Source organism: Tenrec ecaudatus, chromosome 4 (genome assembly GCF_050624435.1).
Source record: "Tenrec ecaudatus isolate mTenEca1 chromosome 4, mTenEca1.hap1, whole genome shotgun sequence".
Classification (NCBI taxonomy): domain Eukaryota; kingdom Metazoa; phylum Chordata; class Mammalia; order Afrosoricida; family Tenrecidae; genus Tenrec; species Tenrec ecaudatus.
Window position 1 is genome coordinate 171,960,033 of NC_134533.1, and position 21,940 is coordinate 171,981,972.

The window sequence follows — 21,940 nt, forward strand, 5'->3', positions numbered from 1 at the left end:
CTAGAACCGATTGTGGGGGTGATTTTTAACTCTTCTTGATGTGACTGAACTATTGGATTTTAGAATATGCAAATTATATGCCAATAAAAAAATCACACACCCCCCAAAAAAAAGATAAGGGAAATATCCCACACTCGGTCTGTTAAACTTTCTCCACTCGCAACTCTTCTTGTCCAAGAAGTTTGCCACATGGTCAAGTCCTACCAGAGACCCCTCCATTCATTACATGACTGTTTTTCATTCATTGTTTGTCACTGGACATGCAGAAACCTTTTACTGTTGCCAAATTTCTTGTAGCCTTACATTCAACCACACAACCTCATATGGGGTGGTGACCCACCGTTTTGCTCTAGAAAACCCTAAAACATGCCTTCCCATAACGTGCAGTTACTTGGATTGTTTTAAAGGTGCCAGCACCAAGGTTTGCCTGGCTTTCAGCCCATTCAAGGTTGGTTTCTCCAATACAGGCAACACGTGTTATATCCAGACATGAAATGAATGTCATCGGGGGACCCAGTGATGAAAGGTAGTGAGTGGGAAGAAAACTTTGGCAGGAGAGTCATGGTCGACTCAATGTCAGGGACTTTGATCCTTGGTCTATGGTACAGAGAGAATGAGAAAGAATCGTCTCAAAGGTGAAGCAGAACACGAGGCAAGAGACCCGGAGGAGTCACATTCTCAGATGGAGCCATTTTATTTCCAAACATGATTCAAAACAGATAATGCTGGAATTTCCATGTCAGAAATTCTTCATTTTATAAAATATATTTGCTCTAAAATACTTCATAAAATCTGCCTTCCCCTTTGCAGTGGAAAGGCAGCAAAAAAGTCCAAAGTGAAAAGGTCATGCATAAAGTAGTATAGCCAAGAGGGCAATTACACAGTAGTTTTAATTCTTCACAAATAAATGCTAAAACATTAAAATTAATTTACAGCACTGTATTTTATATAGGTGATTTCATATTTCATAAACAACGATTAAAACAAAAATTATCATTAGCTTTCTCTTAAAATACAAAAACAAAACAAAGCTGTAACACTCAAAAAAAACCTCAGTAGAGCATAGACTCTTTTACAAACAAACAGCATCTGAGAGAACAACACATTCAGCCCAGCCCCAAAACATCTTTAACATCATAAACTCTGTTGGCTCCTCATAGACATTCTTAATCCTTGACATTTGGGTTGGTTTGTTGTGTTATGTTGTTGTTGTTAGATGCTGTTGAGTTAGCTCCAGTTCATGGTGACCTTATGTTTAACAGAAGGAAATATGCCCAGTTCTGTGCCTTCTTCATGGTCACTGGTAGGTGTGAGTCCAGAGTTGTGACTATGGGCTCACTTCAACCCAATAATTTCCAGTTATCATTATTCCAAGCAGCGTCTCATGGTAGCACGGTCCAAAGTGGGTTACAATGTAAGTTAGGAGATACGTTATTCACAGGATGAGAACTTCCAATTCAACTCAAGTATTTCATCGAAACAGTGGTGGACCCCACCCCACTGTTCTCTCCTTCACTCCCCTTTCATTCAAGAGAGCCTGTCAGAGGTCTGTAACATGATGGCGACAGGATTTGACTCACAATGTGGGGAGGGAGGTAGCATTTTAAAGAACTTTGTACATGTGTTGGTTCTCTCCGCTTTGTTTGAGGTAGATGACCCCAAAATAAAGCCCAAATTTGGTTCCTTAGAATGGTGACAAGTGGATAGTATTGTATGCAGACGATAGCTACCGCAGAACTAAAATGTCTGTTTTCTAGAAAGGAAAATCTTTGCTGATGCATGTGCCTGTATATAAAGAATAACAATCTACGAAAACAAAAAAACGCACCATACGAGAGGCCAACACAATTTGCCCATCTGACAAAACGGTTTGAATGTTGTGGCTGCCTGCTGCTTCAGCGATCAAGTAATCCACCTCTGATTTTAGCGGGCAGGAGGGAAAGGCCCCAAAGGAGTGTGTGTGCTATTCGGGTGCCTTAGCACGTGAACTTGGATGGTGACCATTATTATGCACACACACAATCGCACACTGTCCCATTTCTATCTAGCTAACTGCTCTCGGCTCACCCAGTACATGAAACAGAAGTACACACTTCTTCTCACTTGTCATGTCACTGCCAGAAGTGAGAAAATGCCCATCCTTCCAAAGCGAGGAAAAAGTTCTCCTTCCTCTCCTTCCAGCTACTGTGCGACTCTTCTCGGTCCCTAGCAGGAGTATGGACTGGGGACAGAAGAGAGGGGGGCGGGGAGGAGGGCAGAGGTGCAACTACCCAATCTGAACTGGAGAATCTTCCGAGGCCTTCACACGGAGTAAACTGGGGAACATCTAGACCTGATGAGAAGGAGAAATGAGGGGGTGGCCACCAGGTGCCATTGCATGTCCTTTACCCAAAAGGTGCTGAACCGGTATCCCCCAAACATCGAGAAGACACATGGGCAGCCTGGGTGTTGCCTAAGCTACTGAGTGACACACTTACACGACGTTATCAGATGTACTCATAGTGACAGATGATTTTCATTTAGATATCCTTATAAACATCACACTCTTTAGGCTTCATGGTTACTAGTATTAATAGCTACTTTATCTCTTTCCATAAAACTGTATGTGACTATAACTCTCAGGGAGTTGTTTTCTAAGGGAGATAGTTCTTCAAAAATCCCATTATTTGTGAATTCCCTGCAGACATTATTCTGAAGGATCCTACATCTGGCTGCAGGGATGAACATTGAATAACTTAAAAAAATAAACAGCACATTACATATTCCAAAATAGGCCCATTTTAAAGCCAGCTAAGTGAAAAAAGGGCGAGTTTTCAAGAATAGACTAGACCATCTAAAGATATTATTTTTCTGTAATTTTAAAATATATTAAATGCTTTCTATTTTTTAACTATGCCAAATATATACACACACCACTTTGGGTAATTTATGTCAGGCGTATTCATTATGGCACAGAAGGCTATTCCCTCTGCCTGTTGCCTTGTTCTACAGTCAGTCCCCTGGTGAAGAACTCCAGTTTGAAGGTGAATTCAGAACAGGTGCATATGGTTCTTTTTAACCTTTCTTCAGTGAAAGAATGGGAAACAGAGGAGGCGTTCTGCTCCCACAACGAGTTACAGTCTCAGAAACCCAAAGGTGCAGTTCTACCTTGACCATGAGCCAGAATCGCTCAACAGTAGTGGGTGCGTGTGAAAGCAAAGGCTTGAAAGCTGCACCGGGAAACAAGTAAAGATGACTGGGATGGGGGGTTTGGAGAGCAGAGATTCATCCAAAGTGAGGGCAGATTTACATACCGTTAACGGGCCAGTGAGTTGTCTGTAAGGTGGGAGTTTGTAACCTGGAGGCGGACTGTAAAAAAAAATGTATCCTAAGTATAAACGAATTTCCTCCCCAGAAGATCTGCTCACCAAAATGCAAAAAAGAAAAGAAAATCATGTGCAAGTACTCCTTGTACGCAACCTCACATTTTCTCATAATAGTGGTGGGAACCCCCTTTAAAGTGTTGTCATGGCCCCACTTCTAGGGAGGTGTCTTAGAAAGTGACGTCAGAGGAACAAATCCCTCTGAGAAGCTTCGCCCCATGAGAAAGCCTCTGCTGAAACGCCCATAGAAAGTGAAGCCACCCATCTGCAAAACATGGAGGGTACTTGGACCAGTCCTGACCTTAAAGTGTACACCCTGAATCCTGCTCGGAACCCAGAGTAAATTCTATCAAAATGCAAAGAGACCACATTAAAAAAAAACACCTCATTAAAAGTCACTGTATTGTTGATCGCTGGAAGAATTTCCTCTGCACTTAAGCTCCGCCAAATGACTGAGAAGTGACAGAAGAATTTCTTCTGGAAAAAAGAAGCAGCATCATCTAACAAAGTCAGAACCCAAAGCTTATGTCCAGGTCTGTGGCCCTGCTTTCTGCAATTGTATGAATTGTGAATCAGCTAAAGCAACCGTGACAGAAAGATTGGCCCACTTTGGGACTAGGTTCAGATGTGTTTCCCTTAAGTTAATCGAGTTCATTAAAACCAAACCAACCAACCAAAGCACAATTATCCGATCGTCTCTGGGGACTAGAGTAATGGAGACGTCACAAGTAATGGAGAAGGCAGTCAACTGAAAGTGCGTGTCCTTCCAAAGCAAGTGTGGAGGTCAAGAGGCGCCCGAGCCTTCTAGAAGTGGCTCGCCTTCACAGATTTTCATCCAGCCACTTGATGTAACTGTTCCTAGTCCGGATTCCCACGGAGAAGTTAGTGGGCCACCTGGTGAAAATCATGCAGCCGTGGAAGCCATCCTCAAAGTGGTCCAGGGTCACCTTCACCCCTGCATTCTCCAAACGCTTTGCATACATGATCCCATCATCCCTCAGGACGTCATACTCACACGTGAGAATGTAGGTCTTTGGGAGGTGCTGGAGGACCTCCTGGTCTGCAATGAGTGGGGCGGAACGGGCATCCAGAAGCTGGGGCAGCTCCTGGACAATCCTGGCGTTGCCTGCAGTGTGCACGACGGGCTTGTAGTTCTTTGTGATTGATGGTGGCAAGAGGAAGGTCCAGTTTAGACGGGACCTCAGGGCGACAGCCCCTTCCACATCCAGTGAGGTGTGATTGTTAACGATCATGGCCTGGACAAAGTCATAGTTGCCTTTGAAGTAATCCACCCAATACTTCACCATGACATAGCGGGGCAGGATCGGGGTGTTCCAGTTCTGCTGATAAGAGGGCGTGTTAAAATCTAAGGCTTGAAGAACCGGGTAAATTAAAGCTTGCAGTTTGAACTTGCTTCGTAGGTTGAGGTCTTGACTGAACTGGAGAAGAGGAAGCAAACAAATGATTTGTTTTGCCCGACTGGTTTTCCCCAACCACCCCCGATGCAGTCTCTTCACGGGTTTCTCTGAATCAGTCCAGGGCATAGGTCAACTTAAGTTTTCACTAAGCATGGCATTTGCTAAGAGGAGGAACTTCAAAAATGCCACGGAAAAACTGAAATGGAGAAAGGAATTTTCCTGTGAACTTTTTGAAACCCCTTCACGTCTTTCTATAGATAAATGAGCCCCACCAACCAAGAAAGGACTCTACCCTGTCCTATAGAGTCACTATGATGTTTGCCACTTAGTTTTCTGTGACCCTTCTAGAGGGACACATGGCCTCTTGGGTCTAAGTTCCATGCACATCCCTAAGGAGAAAGGAGGTCTTGGAGCCGTGAGCTCTCTAATACTGATTCTAGTCGGAGTTTCTGTGACGGCTCAGAGATGCCACCTCTCCTCCTACACAGACCAATCTCCCAGCGATCTCTGAGAGCCCTCCCTGTGCCGTCATAGGAATCACTGAGCGACCTAGCGAGCAGCTCATGCTTTTGTCACCATGGTGAAGGCTTTGGATGATCTCATACACGGCTCCCCTTATAAGCATCCCAAACAGGAGGTTACCTGTTGCCCCAGAGCAGCGGCCAAGTTCCCACCAGCACTGTCGCCAGAAATGCCAATTCTGTCTGGGTCAACGGAGTACTTCTGTAAGACCTCAGGCTGCAGGAAATGCTTCGTGGCCCGCGCAACATCGTGGATTTGCTCGGGAAAATGAACCTTGGGAACTAGCCTGTACCTGTGAAGACAAAAGTTGCATTCATTGACCGACTTTGTCATGTCTTACAGGTCATGGAAAGCATAACTCTTGAGGGAAAACGGATTCTTCCAAAGACAGAAATAAACAGAAACACAGATCATTTATTTCCTGGCTACTGAGCTATTTGGTTCAAAGTGTAGTAATTTTTTATTAGCTAGAGTCTTGAAAAACAAAAAAGACAACACCAACCACAAAATAAAACAAACATGCAAAAACTGTTTAAAAATTACTTTTAAAAAAGCTGATGCTTTAAGTGGAGAGCAAATGCTTTGAGAATGATTGGGGCAGGGAATGTATGGATGTGCTTTATACAATTGATGTATGTATATGTATGGATTGTGATAAGAGTTGTATGAGTCCCTAATAAAATGTAAAAAAAGAAAAGAGCAGAAAAAAAAGAAAATGATTAGGGAAAAGAATGTAAAGATGTGCTTTATACAATTGATGTATGTATATGTATAAGAGTTGTATGAGCCCCTAATAAAATGTTTAAAAAGAAAAAAAAGTGTGCTTTATACAATTGATGTATGTATGTATGGATTGTGATGAGTTGTATGAGCCCCAATAAAATGATTTAATAACAACAAAAAAAGCCGATGCTGATTATTAAGATCTGACTAGAACTACAGTACATTGTAGAATTTTATTTCTAAAATTCTCTGTTCCATTCACCACACCACTTGGTTAGAGAGTGACCCGGCTTGCTTACCCAATGTTTAATGCATCCATATGGCATCTCTGATAACTGTGTAGTCAAAGCACTCCACAGAGGTCCACGCCGGTCTAACAGGAAACCCACGCAATGCACTCCTTCATTGGAAGACGGCACACAAAGGCCCTTTTTTTTTTCAAAGACCCATTTTGAACCAGCAAAGAAAACCACGTGTCCAGGCCCTACCGGCTCTCAAGCTTCTGGGGCTCCTCCTAGTGCCCCAGTCTGCAGGACCAGCATTCCCTGGGGTTAGAGCGTGTAGGATTCATCTTCCTGTTCAAGTCCCAAAGAAGCCTGATTTTCTCCAGGACTCTGCCCACAAGGCTCCCCTATCTCTCCATATGAACAGTCTCGGCTTGGAGTGCTCACGTCTTCTCCAGCCTCCTCTATTGCTCAGTAATAATTTCCCACCCTCATCCTGTAACCTGGGCCAACCTCATCCTTCTGGAAGGTGTCCAGTTGCAGGAAATACTTCATGGCATGTGCAACATTGTGGATTTTTTTTTCTTCAGGGAAATGAAAATAGTCTGTGTCTCTGAATTACCCTGGAAGCCTTTCGTGTCTGTAACTTCATCTCCATGATTCTTCTTCGTGTTGGGGATACATCCCTGCACGTACTGCCTCACATGAAAACGGTATCATCATGTTCATCTAAGGACTCTACTCGCTGAGAGAAGGGACCTTGTCTTGGCCACTATTGTGTGCCCAGTACCCACCAATGCTTGGGCACATTATCATGCATTCCAGGAGCCCTGGCAACACAGTGATTACAAGTTGGGATGAGAACTTCAAGGTCAGCAGTTCGAAACCACCATGGGAGAAAGAGAAGGCTCTCTACTCCCATCAAGAATCACAGTCTGGGGGGGGGGGGGATTAAATTAAAAAAAAATCACAGTCTGGGAACTCAAAAAGGCAGGTCTGCCTTATCCTACAAGGTCACTATGGCTTGATGGCACTGAGTTTGGAATCATCCACCACATAGGAGGACTCTTTACCAGGCATTAGCACACCTTTGTTTTGCAAATAAAGAAACGGAGGCACACAAAAGTTAGCTGATTGTAGCAAAAGTCATAACTTGTCAAGTTAAAGTAAGATAGAATGAAGTTGACTTAATGAGAACTCGGATAATAGTCTTAAGACTCTGGTCCTTTCCCTTTCATTTGCATATTCATTTCCTGAAACCATTGTTCCTAGGCTGATTTACATAAGCTAAGCCCCAAACCCACTGCCACTGATTTGACTCACAGTGACCCTCCTTAGGCTTTCTGGAACTTGTACACCTTTATAGGACCTCTAGCCTCATCTTTCTCTGGGAGAGCAGCTGGGAGGTTGGTAGTCACTTGGTGCTTAATACACTGTGCCACCATAGCTCCTTATTCCAGTCTACTTAATAAGGCCTTTTAACTCCCCCATCTAAAATCCAGCCAGCAAAGTAAACACCTTGACATGCCGAGTACAATCAAATGAATGCTTATTAGCAGTCATTGAGGACTTCTTAGTTCAAACATCTAAGTGCATTAAGAAAGTCCTTGAGGTTACCTTATAGGATGAAACAAACTTCCTAATGTCGAATTTTTCCAGCTGTGGTGATCGATTAATCACCCCAAGTGCAATTTTTCTTCAGTCGATTTCCACTGTCTTAGAGCTGCTGCGTCGTTAAAGGAGGAAAGAAGCAGGGTTGCATTTTGTCCACCAGGTGGAAGCATTGCACAGGATCCCCTTCCCCCCAGTTCCTGGACCATGCCTTGTTTTCAACGCTTAGTGTTTTAACTTCAGTTATATCCAGTTGAATTCCCAGTGCTCTCAATGAATTGAAAAGCCGTGCAATTCACCACTCAAGCTGTGAAAATACAAGCTATTTCCTATTATCAAAACAATAGCCTCACATATCGCCAACTGTATCCCCTGGTTCCCTAAGAGGCCAGACAGAGACCCACTCGCACACACAAGATTGAGTTTTCAGACACTTCCTGATAAGGCCACAGTGACATTGAACCAAGGGAAATTGGTCATCTCAAAGGACGGCTGCCTGCCTGGAATCTCAACAATGAACAACTAGTTCAGATGACAGTGTGCGCATGCTGAAAAACAAAGGGGTTACCAGGCGTGTGTTCCTGGCCTCCTTGAATAGACATCCTGCCCCTCCTCCTCTTTCCCCGGTCAAGGCAGATCCCAGCTTTGTTCCGAGTGGGGGGGGGGGGGAAGGGGTACACTTGATGCTTGTAGACTGGAGACCATATAAAACTAGATCTTTCTCAGTTCGCTTGGTAAAAGATAAATGGCGGGAGTCGCTGGCAACTCTCCAGAGGTTTATCATAAAAGCTGGAGGATTCTTGATGGATACGGAAGACTGGGAGTCAGAAGGACCAACCCCCTGGATGGCCCAGCCAGAGAAAGAGAAGCGCATTCACTACCCACTGCTTGCCTTCACAGATAGCTTCCGAACAAACACTGGAAAGGGACTCTGTCTATATTCCTAAGTTTGCAAACTGTGGATCTGGGGATGAGGCCGTCATGTGAAATAGAGTTTGAATGAGTACTCGAGTTGGGCTGCTAATTGAAAGGTAAGCAGTGGGAAGCACTACTCCGTGGGAGAAAGACGATGCTTCTACTCCCGAAAAAAGTTACGTTCTCAGAAACTCACCTGGGCAGGTCTACCCTATCCTGTAGAGTCACTATGAGTCGGCATCGACTCAGTGGTAGTGAGTTTGTGTTTTGTCTTTTACTTTGGGTTCTACTGTCAGTAGAGAAGGTGCTGCAAAGCCAACTGGACTACCTCTGTTTATTACTCTGCATACCCTAGGCCAAACTCACTGCCATGAGGGTTTCTGAGACTGGAACTGTTGACCAGAGTAGAAGCCTCCTCTTTCTCCCAAAGAGCAGCTGATGGCTTCGAACTGCTGACCTGGTGGTTCGCAGTCCAATGTGGAACTACTCCACCACCATAGCGCCTTCGCTGTGCATAACTCCAAAACCTTGCTCACTGCATCAAGTCAATGCTGGCTCATCGCAACCCCGCTGCGGGTTTCTGAGACTGTTTCTGGGAGTAGAGAGCCCAGTCTTTCTCCTGCCGAGCTGCTGGTGGTTTCAAACTGCCGACCATGCCGATCACAGCACCAATGACTCACCACAACATGACCAGGGACCCTTTACTCTATGCATACCACCTAATAAAATTTTTTTTTTTACACCTGTTGCTTTCGAGTCAATTCCAGTTCATAGAATTAATTGTCCCTTCGCTTTTCCAGGTCGTAATCCTTTACAGAAACCCACTGCTACATCTTTCTCCTGAGGAGCTGCGGGTGGGTCTGAATTGCCTTTCAGTCAGCAGCTGAATGTCTGCCCACCACACCAGCAGCGGGATAGCCTCCCCAGCTTGGACTACAAGAACACCAGGTGCTGCGGCCTCAAGCATGGCATTTAATCAGTCACATGAAGGTGCATGCCCACACATCTCGCCAGGTGTTCTACAGGTGTACTTCGCTCAAACCTTAGTTTGAATTACATGTCAGCCTTAGGTATGAGAACACACAGCTCAAGGTGGACCCAAAACGTGTCTGTAATCATAGCTGGGAAGTGGCTGAGCTGGAAACTGAATTCACAACTGCCACAACCCAGCCTTAGATAAATAAACACTCACGTTTGGAGGGGCTTCAAAGGGTTTGCGGAAAACATGGAATTAAGAGATAATGGGATATTTCCACGAGCTTTTTGAAGACCTCTCATATATACATACATGCACTTAGCACCAGATCAAGCAACTGCAAATACATCAGTGTCCCATAGGTAATGTGTGTGTTTGTATGTGTGCACGCGTGTCCACACACACGCACACATTTAAAGGAAAGCAGCTCTCCTTTTATTATTTCCCCCAAAAGTTTGTGAGAGAAACCCTGGTGGCGTAGTGGTTATGGGTTGGGCTGCAATCCACATGGCTGGCAGTTTGAGACCACCAGCAGCTCTGTGGGAGAAAGACTGGGTTTTCTACTCCCTTATAGTCTCAGAAACCCACAGGGAGTCGCTAGGAGTCAGCATGGTTGTGAGTTAGGTTTATAAAGATTGTAAAGACCTCAAACCTCCAGAATTAACGAGCAGCAGGTCTCCAGGTCTCATCCCAAATCTGTGATCTTCCTCCATCTCCTCCTCAAGGCTTCCTTCACCCACTGGTCCTGCAGTCTTCCACTCCGGGAGCGGGAGCCGGCTACCAGCTATACAGGTGGTAGACACTGCACTTGATCCGGAAGTGACTGTATCAACAAACCTGCCCAAAGTGACCAGCACACCTGGTCCTCAAATCCACCTCTCTGAGCCCTCCCGCGACCCTTTTCCTGCACTGACACAGTGCACAGTCCAGCCAGGACTGCCTTCCCCGGTCCAGTGGATATGGCTCAGAGGCTTTAAGATGTTGTAAGACTTTACAGGGATTGAACTATGGATTGTGCTGGGACTACCTGTATATAATATGGTGTTCCCGCAACATCCAAATCACATAATGACCCGTTTCACAGAACGCATCTTGTACATTAATCAACACCTATCTCTGTGTGCGTAGAAATTTCATGATCTTTACATTTCACTTTTCATAAGCATTTTGAAACCCCCTTTGTGTACGTATATGCATACACGTGCATACATACATAATTAAGTGTATAACTCACACAGACATATTTATTCTTAGCACCATGCCAGAGCAGGAAATTCTCAAATTGGTAGATTTGTGTAGCCAGTGTGTCTTTCAGGCTTTCAGTTGTATTTATAATATATTTTTTGTTTCTAATAGTTCATTTGCTTCTGGTTGTGGTTCTTATTCTTCTGGTGGAGAATATGAGGGAGTACCCCCCCAAAAAATGGGGAAAAAAAGCTCCCCTGGGTGGAGCTTTCATAGTACCCATTTTTCCTGCTAGGTGAGTATTGAGCAACTTGCTCTGAGTTAGTGCACCCAGTGGCATCACCTGGGAAGGTTCCTCTGGTCACAGTGAATTTTTTCATGAAAGAAGTTTCACTCGAATCTCATTTTTTGTGATGGCCATTTTAAGAGAACAGTGTGAGATTCTGTTTCCTGCTCGGGAAAAACGCCACAGAAACTGTTGTGCTGTTGAACACAGCTTACAAGGACAGAGCTATGGAAAAACTCAGATGTACAAATTGTTCCCTTGTTTCAAAAAAGGTGAAATGTCAATTGATGACAGACCTCATTCTGGACATCCATCAACTTCCTGAACTGATGAAAAGGTCAACCAAAACCATGCACTTGTGCTCAAAGACTAACAACGGAGCATTGACACGATGGGAAAGTTATCTGCACTCTGTTGGAGCTCAGTTTAGTGAATTTAGTGAATGAGAAAGGTCACTGCAAAATTTGTGCCTCGAGTTCTGACCAGCAGAAAGGGTGTCCATGCCGTGCTTTGAAAGAACAGCTCCTAAACAACGCTGGCTTTTTCCCCAAGGTCATTACTGGTGAAGAGACATGGTGCTATTCTTGCGACCCTGAAAGCAAACATCATTCAAGTCAGTGGAAGACGGCATCATCATCTCGCCAAAAAAACTTGTCAAAGTGAAATCAAGACAATGCTCATTTGTTGTTTTTTTATGTGAGAGTGGGGAAAGTGCATTGGGAGTTCGTTCCACCAGGTCAGACTGTTAATCAAGCTTTATATTTAGAGGTTCTGAAAAGATCGTGTAACAGTGTGTAGCAAAAAAGGCCTGATTTTGTGGCAGACTGGGGACTGGTTCTGCCACCACAACAACACACCTGCTTACACAGCCTTCTCGGTGCACCTGACCCCATTCCGAGAGACTTCTTTTTGTTTCCTGGAGTGAAGAGGATAGTGATCTGATGATGTGGAAGAGGCGAAGAAAAAAAGAGGGAGGTGCTGCCAGGCATTCAATCAAATGAGTTTGAAAACTGTTTCCAAGAAAGGAATTGCAGGTTTGACCAATGTATTAAGTGTAATGGAGAGTACTTTGAAGGTGATAAAGTTGTGTTTTTTTTTAACAAATTTAAGTCTATAGCTTAAGGGGGGAAGTCCATCTTTACGGGGCACCCCCTCGTATACACAGCAGGACATATGCCAATTCCAGCATTTCTACGTCTCTCAGTGACACTGGGGACATCCTGCAAGTTGTACCACCATCCTCACTTCCTCTTCTGATGGTTCCTCTCTGATTAACACCAGCTCTTTGACCCTCATAACATAACATAACATAACATAAACTCATAAACCCTGACGTTCCCTGTTAAATCTTTGAGTTGCTGTGGTCAATTCTATCCCAGAGAGATGGATGTTGGTGGCACTGGTGTACTGAGCGGGTTGCCATTCGCATTCTCCCTAAAAATATCTGAACCCGACAACCATGTGTACAGCCTCCAGCTGGGGACAAGGACACTGGGTGCCCCCAGACAATGCCAGGTCGGCGAAAGGTATGTGGGATGTTGTAGAATGAAATTTTACTCCCATATTAGATGCGGAAGAGAGAGAAAGCTTTGCTTCCCCCCCCCCTTTTTTTTTCCTTTTCTTTTCGACCATCTTTCATCTCAATAGATCCGTCCTGGGAACATACCGCGTATAAGCCAACCCAAATATCAACTGAGACACCTAATTTTACCAAACTGCATTAGAAATGTGCTGAAAAACTCAGCTTATACGCAAGTATATACAGTAACTAGATGAGTCTTCCTCCAAGAGGAGACGTCGGGTGACGCAAACAAGATGGTCTGGCTACAGACTGACAGGTTGCTGGTGCGACAGGCCGGGGGATCTGCCCCCAAAGGGGACACAGCTTTGGGTGCCCGATAGAAGCGGTTCTGCTCTGTAACACTGTAACACGAGGGGTCACCAGGAGTTGCTTCTGCTTTTGTGAACTCTCGCTTGCTCCCCCAGGTCTTGGAGAAGCCCTGCCCGTCTTCAGAAAGGAGTATACAAATTAGACCAGCAATACACTGCAGAGTGCCCTCAACAAAACAAAACCCCGAAGGTCCCTTGACACAATAGGGAACATCCCCGCCCCTGAACTCTAGATGTGAAAGTTGTAGGGCAAATGGTTTTGTTAGGTGCTGATTTAGCACAATTTAAAAGAGAGAGGCCTCTGGAGATAGCGTTGAGCACTGCTTATCAGCCAGTCTGCGCGACACCAGCAGAGGTCTGGCTGACAGGGAGAGGTCCAATGACACAAGCGGTTTGGAAGATCTCGCTCCATAGGGTGGGAGGGAGGGGTGGGGGTGGGAAAGTGGGGTGGGAGTTGGCAGTGTGCTTCTATAGAGACTGCAGCTCTGTCTCAGTTTGGGGGTTACATGTTCAGCCTCAATATCAGATCTGTATTTCGGTTTCATAAGATTCACCGCAGGAAAAGGCAGACTCGTATCTTCGTGGTTGCAAGCAAACATAGAGCTCTACTTAACGAAAGCTAAGACCCAAACGATCCTTTACTAACTTAAAATGCACATAACCAAAGCAAAGGCCAAAATAATAATTTTCCTCTAAAATTCACCTCCATGTTGACAAAACGACTTCATCTATTTTTGAATTTTCTAAGTAAATGCACCAACTCTTCTGTCACCTGTTGTAGTTCATACTGAGTTCAACGGGGTATTAAATAAGCTGATAAGCAATCCTGACTTTATCAACTCCTTTTCCCAGTCGATTTACATAGTGCTGCTGAAGGCAATCAAAATCTTCCACATATTTACATTAGGAAAAATATGTATTGATCTGCGGTATGAAAAGTTCATTTCACGCCTAAATCCTTGTCCCTGTCTAGCTAAGTCATAAATACATGTTTTCTTTCCTTGTACGCTGAGGGGCCAGGGTGGGAGGAGTTACAGTTTTGGAAGCCCTATGGAGAAGGTGCGCTCTGCCCTAGCTGGTTGCTATGAGTCGGGATTGAATAGACAGCAAAGGTGTTTCTATTTTTCAGGCCAGCCTGAAGATCGTCAGCTCAAACACTCTCAGTGGCGCTGGTGCAGGTAAAGGTAGCAGCCAGGAAATCCCGGTGCGGAATCAACTTGATGGTGATGGGCTTCAGCTGACTGGATAAGAATAATATTCAAATGCGCTCACAAATGTCAGGATGCTGTACCAAACCCCAAGGGGTGGCGCGATTTGAGTCTAGAACTGTGATCTGTTAGAGGATGTGCCTGTACTCGGCTCACAGCTTAAAAGCTCTAGCCCAGTAAACAGAAGCCAGCTCCCCAGGCTCTGAGCCTCTATCTCAACTACCTCAGAGCAAACCTCAAAGGTAAACAGTGAGCCAGAGGACTCCCAGGTGGCTACAGACGCCCAGGCAGGTCTGCTGCCTGTTCCTCTGGCCTCCTTTCTCTGGCTGTCGTCAGGGGGAAAAGGTAGAACATGGAGTCAAGAAGACATCGTTAAAAAGAGCGACTCATGAGCTTGACCAAACCCACTAACCAAACCCCTTGGCATGAATCGATCCACCTCTTCAGAAGCCTGTAGGACAAACGGGAATTGCGGCCTAGGGCTTTCTGTCAGTATCACCTGGACGACGGGGAGTTGGGAGTTCTGGTTTATGACAGCGGATTGCCACATCTATCTGCCATGGATCACCTTGTGGGTTTGAACTGGCAGCCTTTTGGTTAGCATCTAAGCGCTTTCATAAAACAACCTACTTCTTATAGGGCACAGCAATACTTTTGTTCTGCAAACCAAACCCACTACCATCAAGTCAATGCTGACTCCCCAGTGAGGTTCCAAGACTCTTTACAGGTGTAGAAAACCCAGTCGTTCACCTATGGAGCTGCTGGTGGTTTTGAACTGCTGACCATGTGAATCACAGCTCAACGTATAACCACTACACCACCAGCGCTGCTCAGTCTGAACTGTCTGTCATGCTGGTCTTTAAGTTTGCTTAGGCCAGCCTGGAGGGAGTAAAAGACAAGTTTGGAGTCAATCTTGCCTTTCTTGGAAGGCAACTCCTGAGGAATTCAGGCTATCCACCTGCCAGGGCTGCCAAGATGGAGATGGTGAGTGAGGATTTCTCCAAGGAAGTTGGAGCAGGAAGAGATTACTGTCGTTCGGCAGTGTGTCTTGTAGTAGACATAAGCTGTATTACCAAGTTTCTTATACTAGATAGGCGCTGTATTGTCAGGCTTCTCCGTCTCATTTTATGGATGGAAAAATAAAAGGCAACTCTGTCAGCACCAAGCGACGGTAACCACTCTGGCTCCTCGCTGTCTACACTGGCAACACTCTTCCTGGTCACATGTCCCAAGAACGTGACTCATGATAACATGTCTTTGGCTCTAAGGCGTTTTCTGGCTGTTCCTCCCAAGACAAATATGTTTGTTCTTTTGGCATTCCACGGTACACTCAATGTCCCTAACTCAAATGCATGGATTCTTCTTTGGTCTTCTTTAGTCAATGCCCAACTTTCACATGCATTTCAGACCATGGAAACATCACGGCCGGGTACGCTGCACACTAGTCTTTCCTCTGACAGGCTTGCTCTTCAACACCATAGACAGGTCTTGGGCAGCGACTTAACCAATGCAGTGTGTCCTTAGACTTCTTTGTTGCTGCTTCCATGAGTGGTGATGGTGGATCCACACAACATGCAGTCCTGGACACCTTCCGTCTTGTCTCCATGTATCATGACATTACCCGTTGGTCGGGTTGTGGGCCTTTCTGTCCTCGTTGTGCTGAGTTGCACTCCCAAATGAAAGCTGCAATTCTTAATGTTCATCAGCAAATGCATCAGCAAATAAAGTGTGTCATCTGCATATCGCATGTTACTCAACCGTCCTTCCTCATTTCACTCAGCGTCTCCCATTATTTGCTCGGCATACAGACTGAATCAATACAGTGAGAGCATACAACCCTGACACAACCTCTGCTGAGTTTAAACTATGAAGAATGTCCCCTTGTTCTGTTTGGACAATTGCCTCTTGGTCCGTGTACAGGTTCCGCATGAGCTTAATGGAGAGTTCTAGAATTCCTGTTCTTCTCAATGCTATCCATGGTTTGTTCAATTCCACACAGCCAATGTCTTTGCATAATGTTAACACGAGTGAAGGGAAAGACCACAGCCAACAAAAAGGAGATGGGGAGGGGCGGGGGGAGAAAATGATGGAAGCCAGACAAGATATTGAAGGGCTTGGTGAGTTATTTAATATAAAACTGACCGTCTGATTTGTAAACATTCACCTAATTCACAATGAATCTTTTAAAACATTTATCCGTCTCTGATAGGGTGAACGTTTAGCATGGATAATACATGAATTGGGGATGGGCGTGGGGCAGAGTGTGTGAGAGTACAGAGTTAATTGCCCAAAATGTATGTTGAAATCCTAACCCCTGTACCTGTAGATGTAATCCTGTTTGAAAAGAGTTTATTGTTGTTAGTCTTTTTGTTTGCTAGGTTAATTAGGGGATAGCCAAATTTGGGGAGGGAGGGGTTTCTAAATGTAATCACTTCTAGTTACTAAAAGAGCAGGAGGGGTGCCATTTGAGAATCGTCCATGAAGGGATGCCGGAAACTACTTTGAGGCAGGCATCACCACAGCCAAGAGCCTGATTTGGACGTTGGCTCCCAGAGCTGTCAGATGAACGTCTGTTATTGAAAGTCACCCACGTGAGGGTTTCTGCTATGGCAGCACGAGGTCATTAAAACGGCATTTCTCTGTTTCATGATAATCCTACAGTTCAAACAACATCATCAACAACAAACCCACTTCACTGTCTTCCTTGAGGCAGGTGTGAACAGGTAAACAAGTGTAGGTAGCAAGCAGGAAGACCACTTGTTGTTTCTGAAGGGTGGAGCTTGCTTGGGTGAGTGGCGATCCCACTGGTACCAACCGAAGCAAGTACAATCTTCCCCTTCTCTTGGGTCTATAAGAGCTGAGGCTACGTAGAAATCCACTGATGAGCCCCTGAAAGTGTCAACCTACTGTTGAATTATTCTATAAGGAGGTGGCGGCTGCCCAAACAGCCCTGCTTTCTTCTGACCTGCCGCCCAGGATAGATGATGTCATCTTTCATTTGAAGCCTCTTGCATTACAAAACTGCACTGAGAGCCTTTGCTTGTTTTTGGAGGACTGTCTGGTGGTCCAGGGAGGCTGAGGGAGCTGTCTAGGACTGTCAGGCACTGGATCCACACTGGGGATTCATGTGACCGTAAAGGCTATTGTGTATATTCAGAGTTGCCTAACGCCTAACTCAGATTACCAGACTGCTAGGGATTGAATTGTGCTTCCCCGCACCCACCCCAAATATATGTCAAGTTCGGCAGGTCATGACTTTTAGTATTATGTGGTTATCCTCCACTTTGTAATCTGGTGTAATTATCCTATGTGTGATCAATCCTAACCTCTGTGTTGTTAATAAGGCAACATGAGAAGCACTTATGTTAATGAGGCAAGACTGCACCTTCAGAATAAAGTTTATTTTGAGTCAATTTCTACTGAGATATAGAAGAGATAAAACAAGTAAGCACAGATCAGAATAAAACCACGACTAGCAAAAAAGGAGAACTGGGAGCAGAGCATGTCCTTTGGCTCCAAGGTCCGTTGTGCTGGAAACCCCCTAGACCCAGAGAAAATGGATGCCTTGACACCTGGAGCGCTCAGACAACTCGGGGCCCACACGTGCTGCAAAGAGGCTAGGGTCTTCCTCCTGGACTGTGAGCCAACAGAGGGGAAAGTGAATCCCTCGAGCTGATGCCTAGCCCCCTACACTGTGGCAGAGTAAATTTCTGTTTGCTGAGGACATTTACTTATGGTATTTCTGGTAGAGAAACACGGCTAAGATACAGATCTTGCTAGAGACCACTGAAGAAATAATTCTCCAAGACCCCAGATCTCGAATAGGGGCAAGGAAGAGAGAGTCATGAGTTCCGGAGGGGGTAGGGAGTGAGGGGAGGTCAACTTGCAGAGAGAACCGAGGAAAGAAAAGAAGTGGAGGAGCTCAGGGCATGGAATGGGTTTGAGGCGAGCGAAGCTCTATCACCCAGCGACACTCGCTTTCTTGGCGGTTGTCTTGACACTCGGTTAAGAGAGCACGGAGGGCCCAGTCCCTCTCCACCATCTGCTCAGCTGTGTAACCTCATACAAGTTACTGAACGTCTGGGAACTTTAGCGTTAGCGTTTATGAGGAAGAAATCAAAATGCTTATCTTGGATGCTTTATATTGTATGAGAATTAAGCAAGACTCTTCAGTCATTCACTTATCATTTATTCATTCTAAAAACACTCCTTGAAGGCTCAGTCTATGCCAGGTATTGATGTACCTAATGCTGAACTCATGGCTCAACAATGAACAAATCACAAAAATTCCTAAAACTCCCGGCCTGCCTGGAGCTGCACCGCCTATCCCGGTGACAGCAAACACACACATAAACGAAGTCTGTGGTCTGCCGGCTATGCATGCAGGATCTGGTGAGAAGAAAAGAAAAGGAGGAAAGTCTCATTTTGAAATGTGGGGGCTGAGACCTGAAGGGCGTGCGGCAAGCACGCACCAGCAGACTTCCAAGAACAGGAGCCTCGAGTTCTGCATTGCTGCCGGCAGAGCGACTGTTATACCGTATATACTCGAGTATAAGCCGACCCAACTATCTGCCGAGGCACCTCATTTTACCATAAAAATGGCATTAAAAGCGTGCTGAAAAACCCGGCTTACACTAGCATATATACGGTACGTTATGATTCTCATTCTACTTGGTTGCCCCCAAAAGCAACTAAGAGAGAACTGGTAGTGAGTGCTCCCTCCAAGCGTTAACATTAGTAATGCGAATGCTAACGATGTTTATTCACCTTTGCCAAGCCGGCACTCCTGACCCCGGAGAAGAAGTCTGCAACGACTTGCTGTGGGGAAGATGCTCTGAAAACTCGGACTGCTCTTTAGATGAAGAAACGCTATCGTCCAACTTACATATTGCAGGTAGCTCCTTTTCAGGTAAGTCTCTTTCAGGAAGCTTCCAAGACTAATATGAAATGGTACTTAGAGAAGTTATAGAGAGGGGTTTTTTTTGTTATATCTGAAATAATTTTTTTTCTGGTTATGCTGAATCTGACCTTGATTGGGCAGATCATGTGACATCTCACTGGGTCTTTATTTTACATTTTATTTGATTGCTTCTAAACAATGCAACCACACTGTTATCTAGGCCCCCCTCAGAGTAATACTAAACGTATACATGACTCAGTGTTAATTACTTACTCGATGGCGACAATGACGGCATTCAATTCCTCGGCCATTGCTGTACATAATTCATCATAATAGCTGATTTCTAAAAGACACAAAGGCATGATTGCTATAAAACAGGTCACTTAATACTCTTTACTCTTAAATTCTGCTAATCATTCATTAGTTTTAGACCTGGCGTTAAGTTATTCCCAGAAAAAAACTTGGCTTTCTACTCCCTTAAACAATTATAGTCTCAGAAACATTGACTGATAGCAGTGAGTTTGGCTTGAGTTCAGTTATTCATAATAAAAACAAACGATACAGATCAAATGTGAACAAATGCTTGATTAATAGAGTTACACCACAGAGACAGTAGAATGCTTAGTAGCTTCTTAGGTGTGGCAGGGGAAGCTGGAATACGGGAAGCTAACACTAAGGAGGACAAGGAAGGAGAAAATGATCCAAGGTCAATTGTGGTGATGACTGCACAATCCTTCTTAACATGTTTACATCATTTCATTGTATCTGTGAATTACATGTCAATAAGACTGTTACAAATTGTAAATTAATAACTACATGTAAAAATGCAAAAATTAAATCTGGCTCAGGACAAATGTAACTGTTTAAAAGTAACTGGAAATGCTTATTAGATTGCTTTGAAAAATGTTATTAAATAACTAGACAAGCAATGGACTATGTGGAATGAACCAAACAAGCCTGATTTGGTATCTAAAATATATATATAGAAAATAGGCAGCTTCTTCTTTATGACTATAAAAGTTTTCTCTTTTAACACCCCTTATTTACTGTCATTTAAGAAAGTCACCAAGACAAAAGTACTTAAAGAAAAAAAGAGAGAAAGTGACCAATGTGAAGAACATGATATTGCATTCAAACCAATAGAAATAAAATTAGAACTATTGGACACTTGGCATTCCTAGAAGGACTACCCAAAAATTTGCATTAACAGAAGTAATTTTAATATGTAAAAATGGAATCCCTGTTTTGTCCATTCAATAAACTGAGAGCTGGATAGTCTAATAGAAAACCAGCTATTTCCTTGCTCATAGACCTTATGAGACAGTTCTAGAACCAGACATTCGATCATTTCACAGCCTCCTCCATACCTACAGCAGCCTCTGGTTGAAGTGCTACCAAAAATGTGTGGCAGTTCCCCTGCCCTCCACGGCTATGTCCTACCCGGAAAGCGTGCAGTGCGACACACTTCCTTTCTCAGGAGGAAGTTCTATCTGACTCACTTCTTGGTGAATTCATGACTGAGTGACTTAGCTGGGCCGGGTCTGCTCATGGAGCACCCATTTGTTCTGAGTACAAAGTTGCTCGGGGTTGGTGTGGTCATTGTGCTGCTCGGTGCCGTCAAGTCGGTTCTGACTCACAGCGGCCCATACACCACAAAACAGAACACCGCCCTCACAGTTGTTCTTACGTTTGGACCGCACTCGAAACCACTGTGCCCGTCTCTCTTGTTGAAGGCCTTCCTCTCTTGGCTGTCCTGATTTTCCAAGCATGATGTTCTTTTCCGGGGACTGTTCTCTCCCGATAGCATGCCCAAAGTCGACAGGTTCGTGCACGGTCTCGCCATTCTTGCTTCCCAAGGAGAATTCGGTGGCACGTCTTCCGAGGCTGTCTGTCTGTCCTGTTGGCAGTTCATGACACTTTCAATAGTCTTCTTCAGCACAATACTTCAGATGCGTCCATTCTCCTTCGCGCTTCCTGATTCAGCATCCAGCCTTCACAAGCCTGTGAGGCCAGTCATTACTGCTCTGTCAGTCTGTCGTACTGTCAGTCTGTCGAACTGTGGTGGCTGCTGTGCTGCTCTCAAGCTGGAGCTATGTCACGGGTGTTCCGAGTGCCAGCAGGGTGACACAAAGTGAACAGGTTTCAGTAGCGTTTCCAGACTAAGGTTTCCATACCCTGGCTGTTGCTGCCATGATAATTGGTTGTGGATTTAAGCAACATAAAAATCCTTGACTACTTCAACCTTTTCTCCATTTATCATTGTGACTTATTGGTCCGCTTGTGAGGATTTGGGTTTTCTTTACAGTGAGCTGTCATCCAGCCGGAAGGCTGCAAACCCTGATCTTCGTCAGCAAGGGCTTCAAGTCCTCCTTGCTTTCAGCAAGCAAGGTTGTGCCATCTGCCTCTTGTGGGTTATTAATGAGCCTCCCTCTGATCCTGAGGCTGTTTCTCTTCATATAATCTGGCTTCTCTGATCATTGCTCAGCATACACATTAAGCATGGTGAGAGACTATACCCATGATGCACACCCTTTCTGATTCAAAACCATGAACTCTTTCCTTGTTCTGTTTGAAAAATTGCCTTCGGATCCATGTCCAGATCCTGCATGTGCACAATGAAGTGTTCCGGAATTCCCACCCTCCTCAAGGCTATCTATCCACAGAGGTGAATGCCTTTGCAGAGTCAACAAAACACAACTGAACATCTTTCTAGTATTCTC

At 44.7% G+C, this 21,940-nt stretch overlaps 1 protein-coding gene across 1 annotated transcript in view; it reads right to left on the reverse strand.

The window, feature by feature from the left end:
* Positions 1-229: 229 nt before the first annotated feature.
* The window catches only part of NCEH1 (neutral cholesterol ester hydrolase 1), a 72,639-nt gene continuing 50,928 nt past the window's right edge, over positions 230-21,940 (reverse strand). Inside the window, exons 3-5 of the mRNA XM_075547039.1 lie at positions 19,494-19,563; positions 5,423-5,594; positions 230-4,801 (exon numbers count right to left, since the gene is read on the reverse strand). Coding sequence (XP_075403154.1) covers positions 4,184-4,801; positions 5,423-5,594; positions 19,494-19,563 — 860 coding nt within the window. The 3' untranslated portion in view covers positions 230-4,183. The remainder of the gene's footprint in view (positions 4,802-5,422; positions 5,595-19,493; positions 19,564-21,940) is intronic.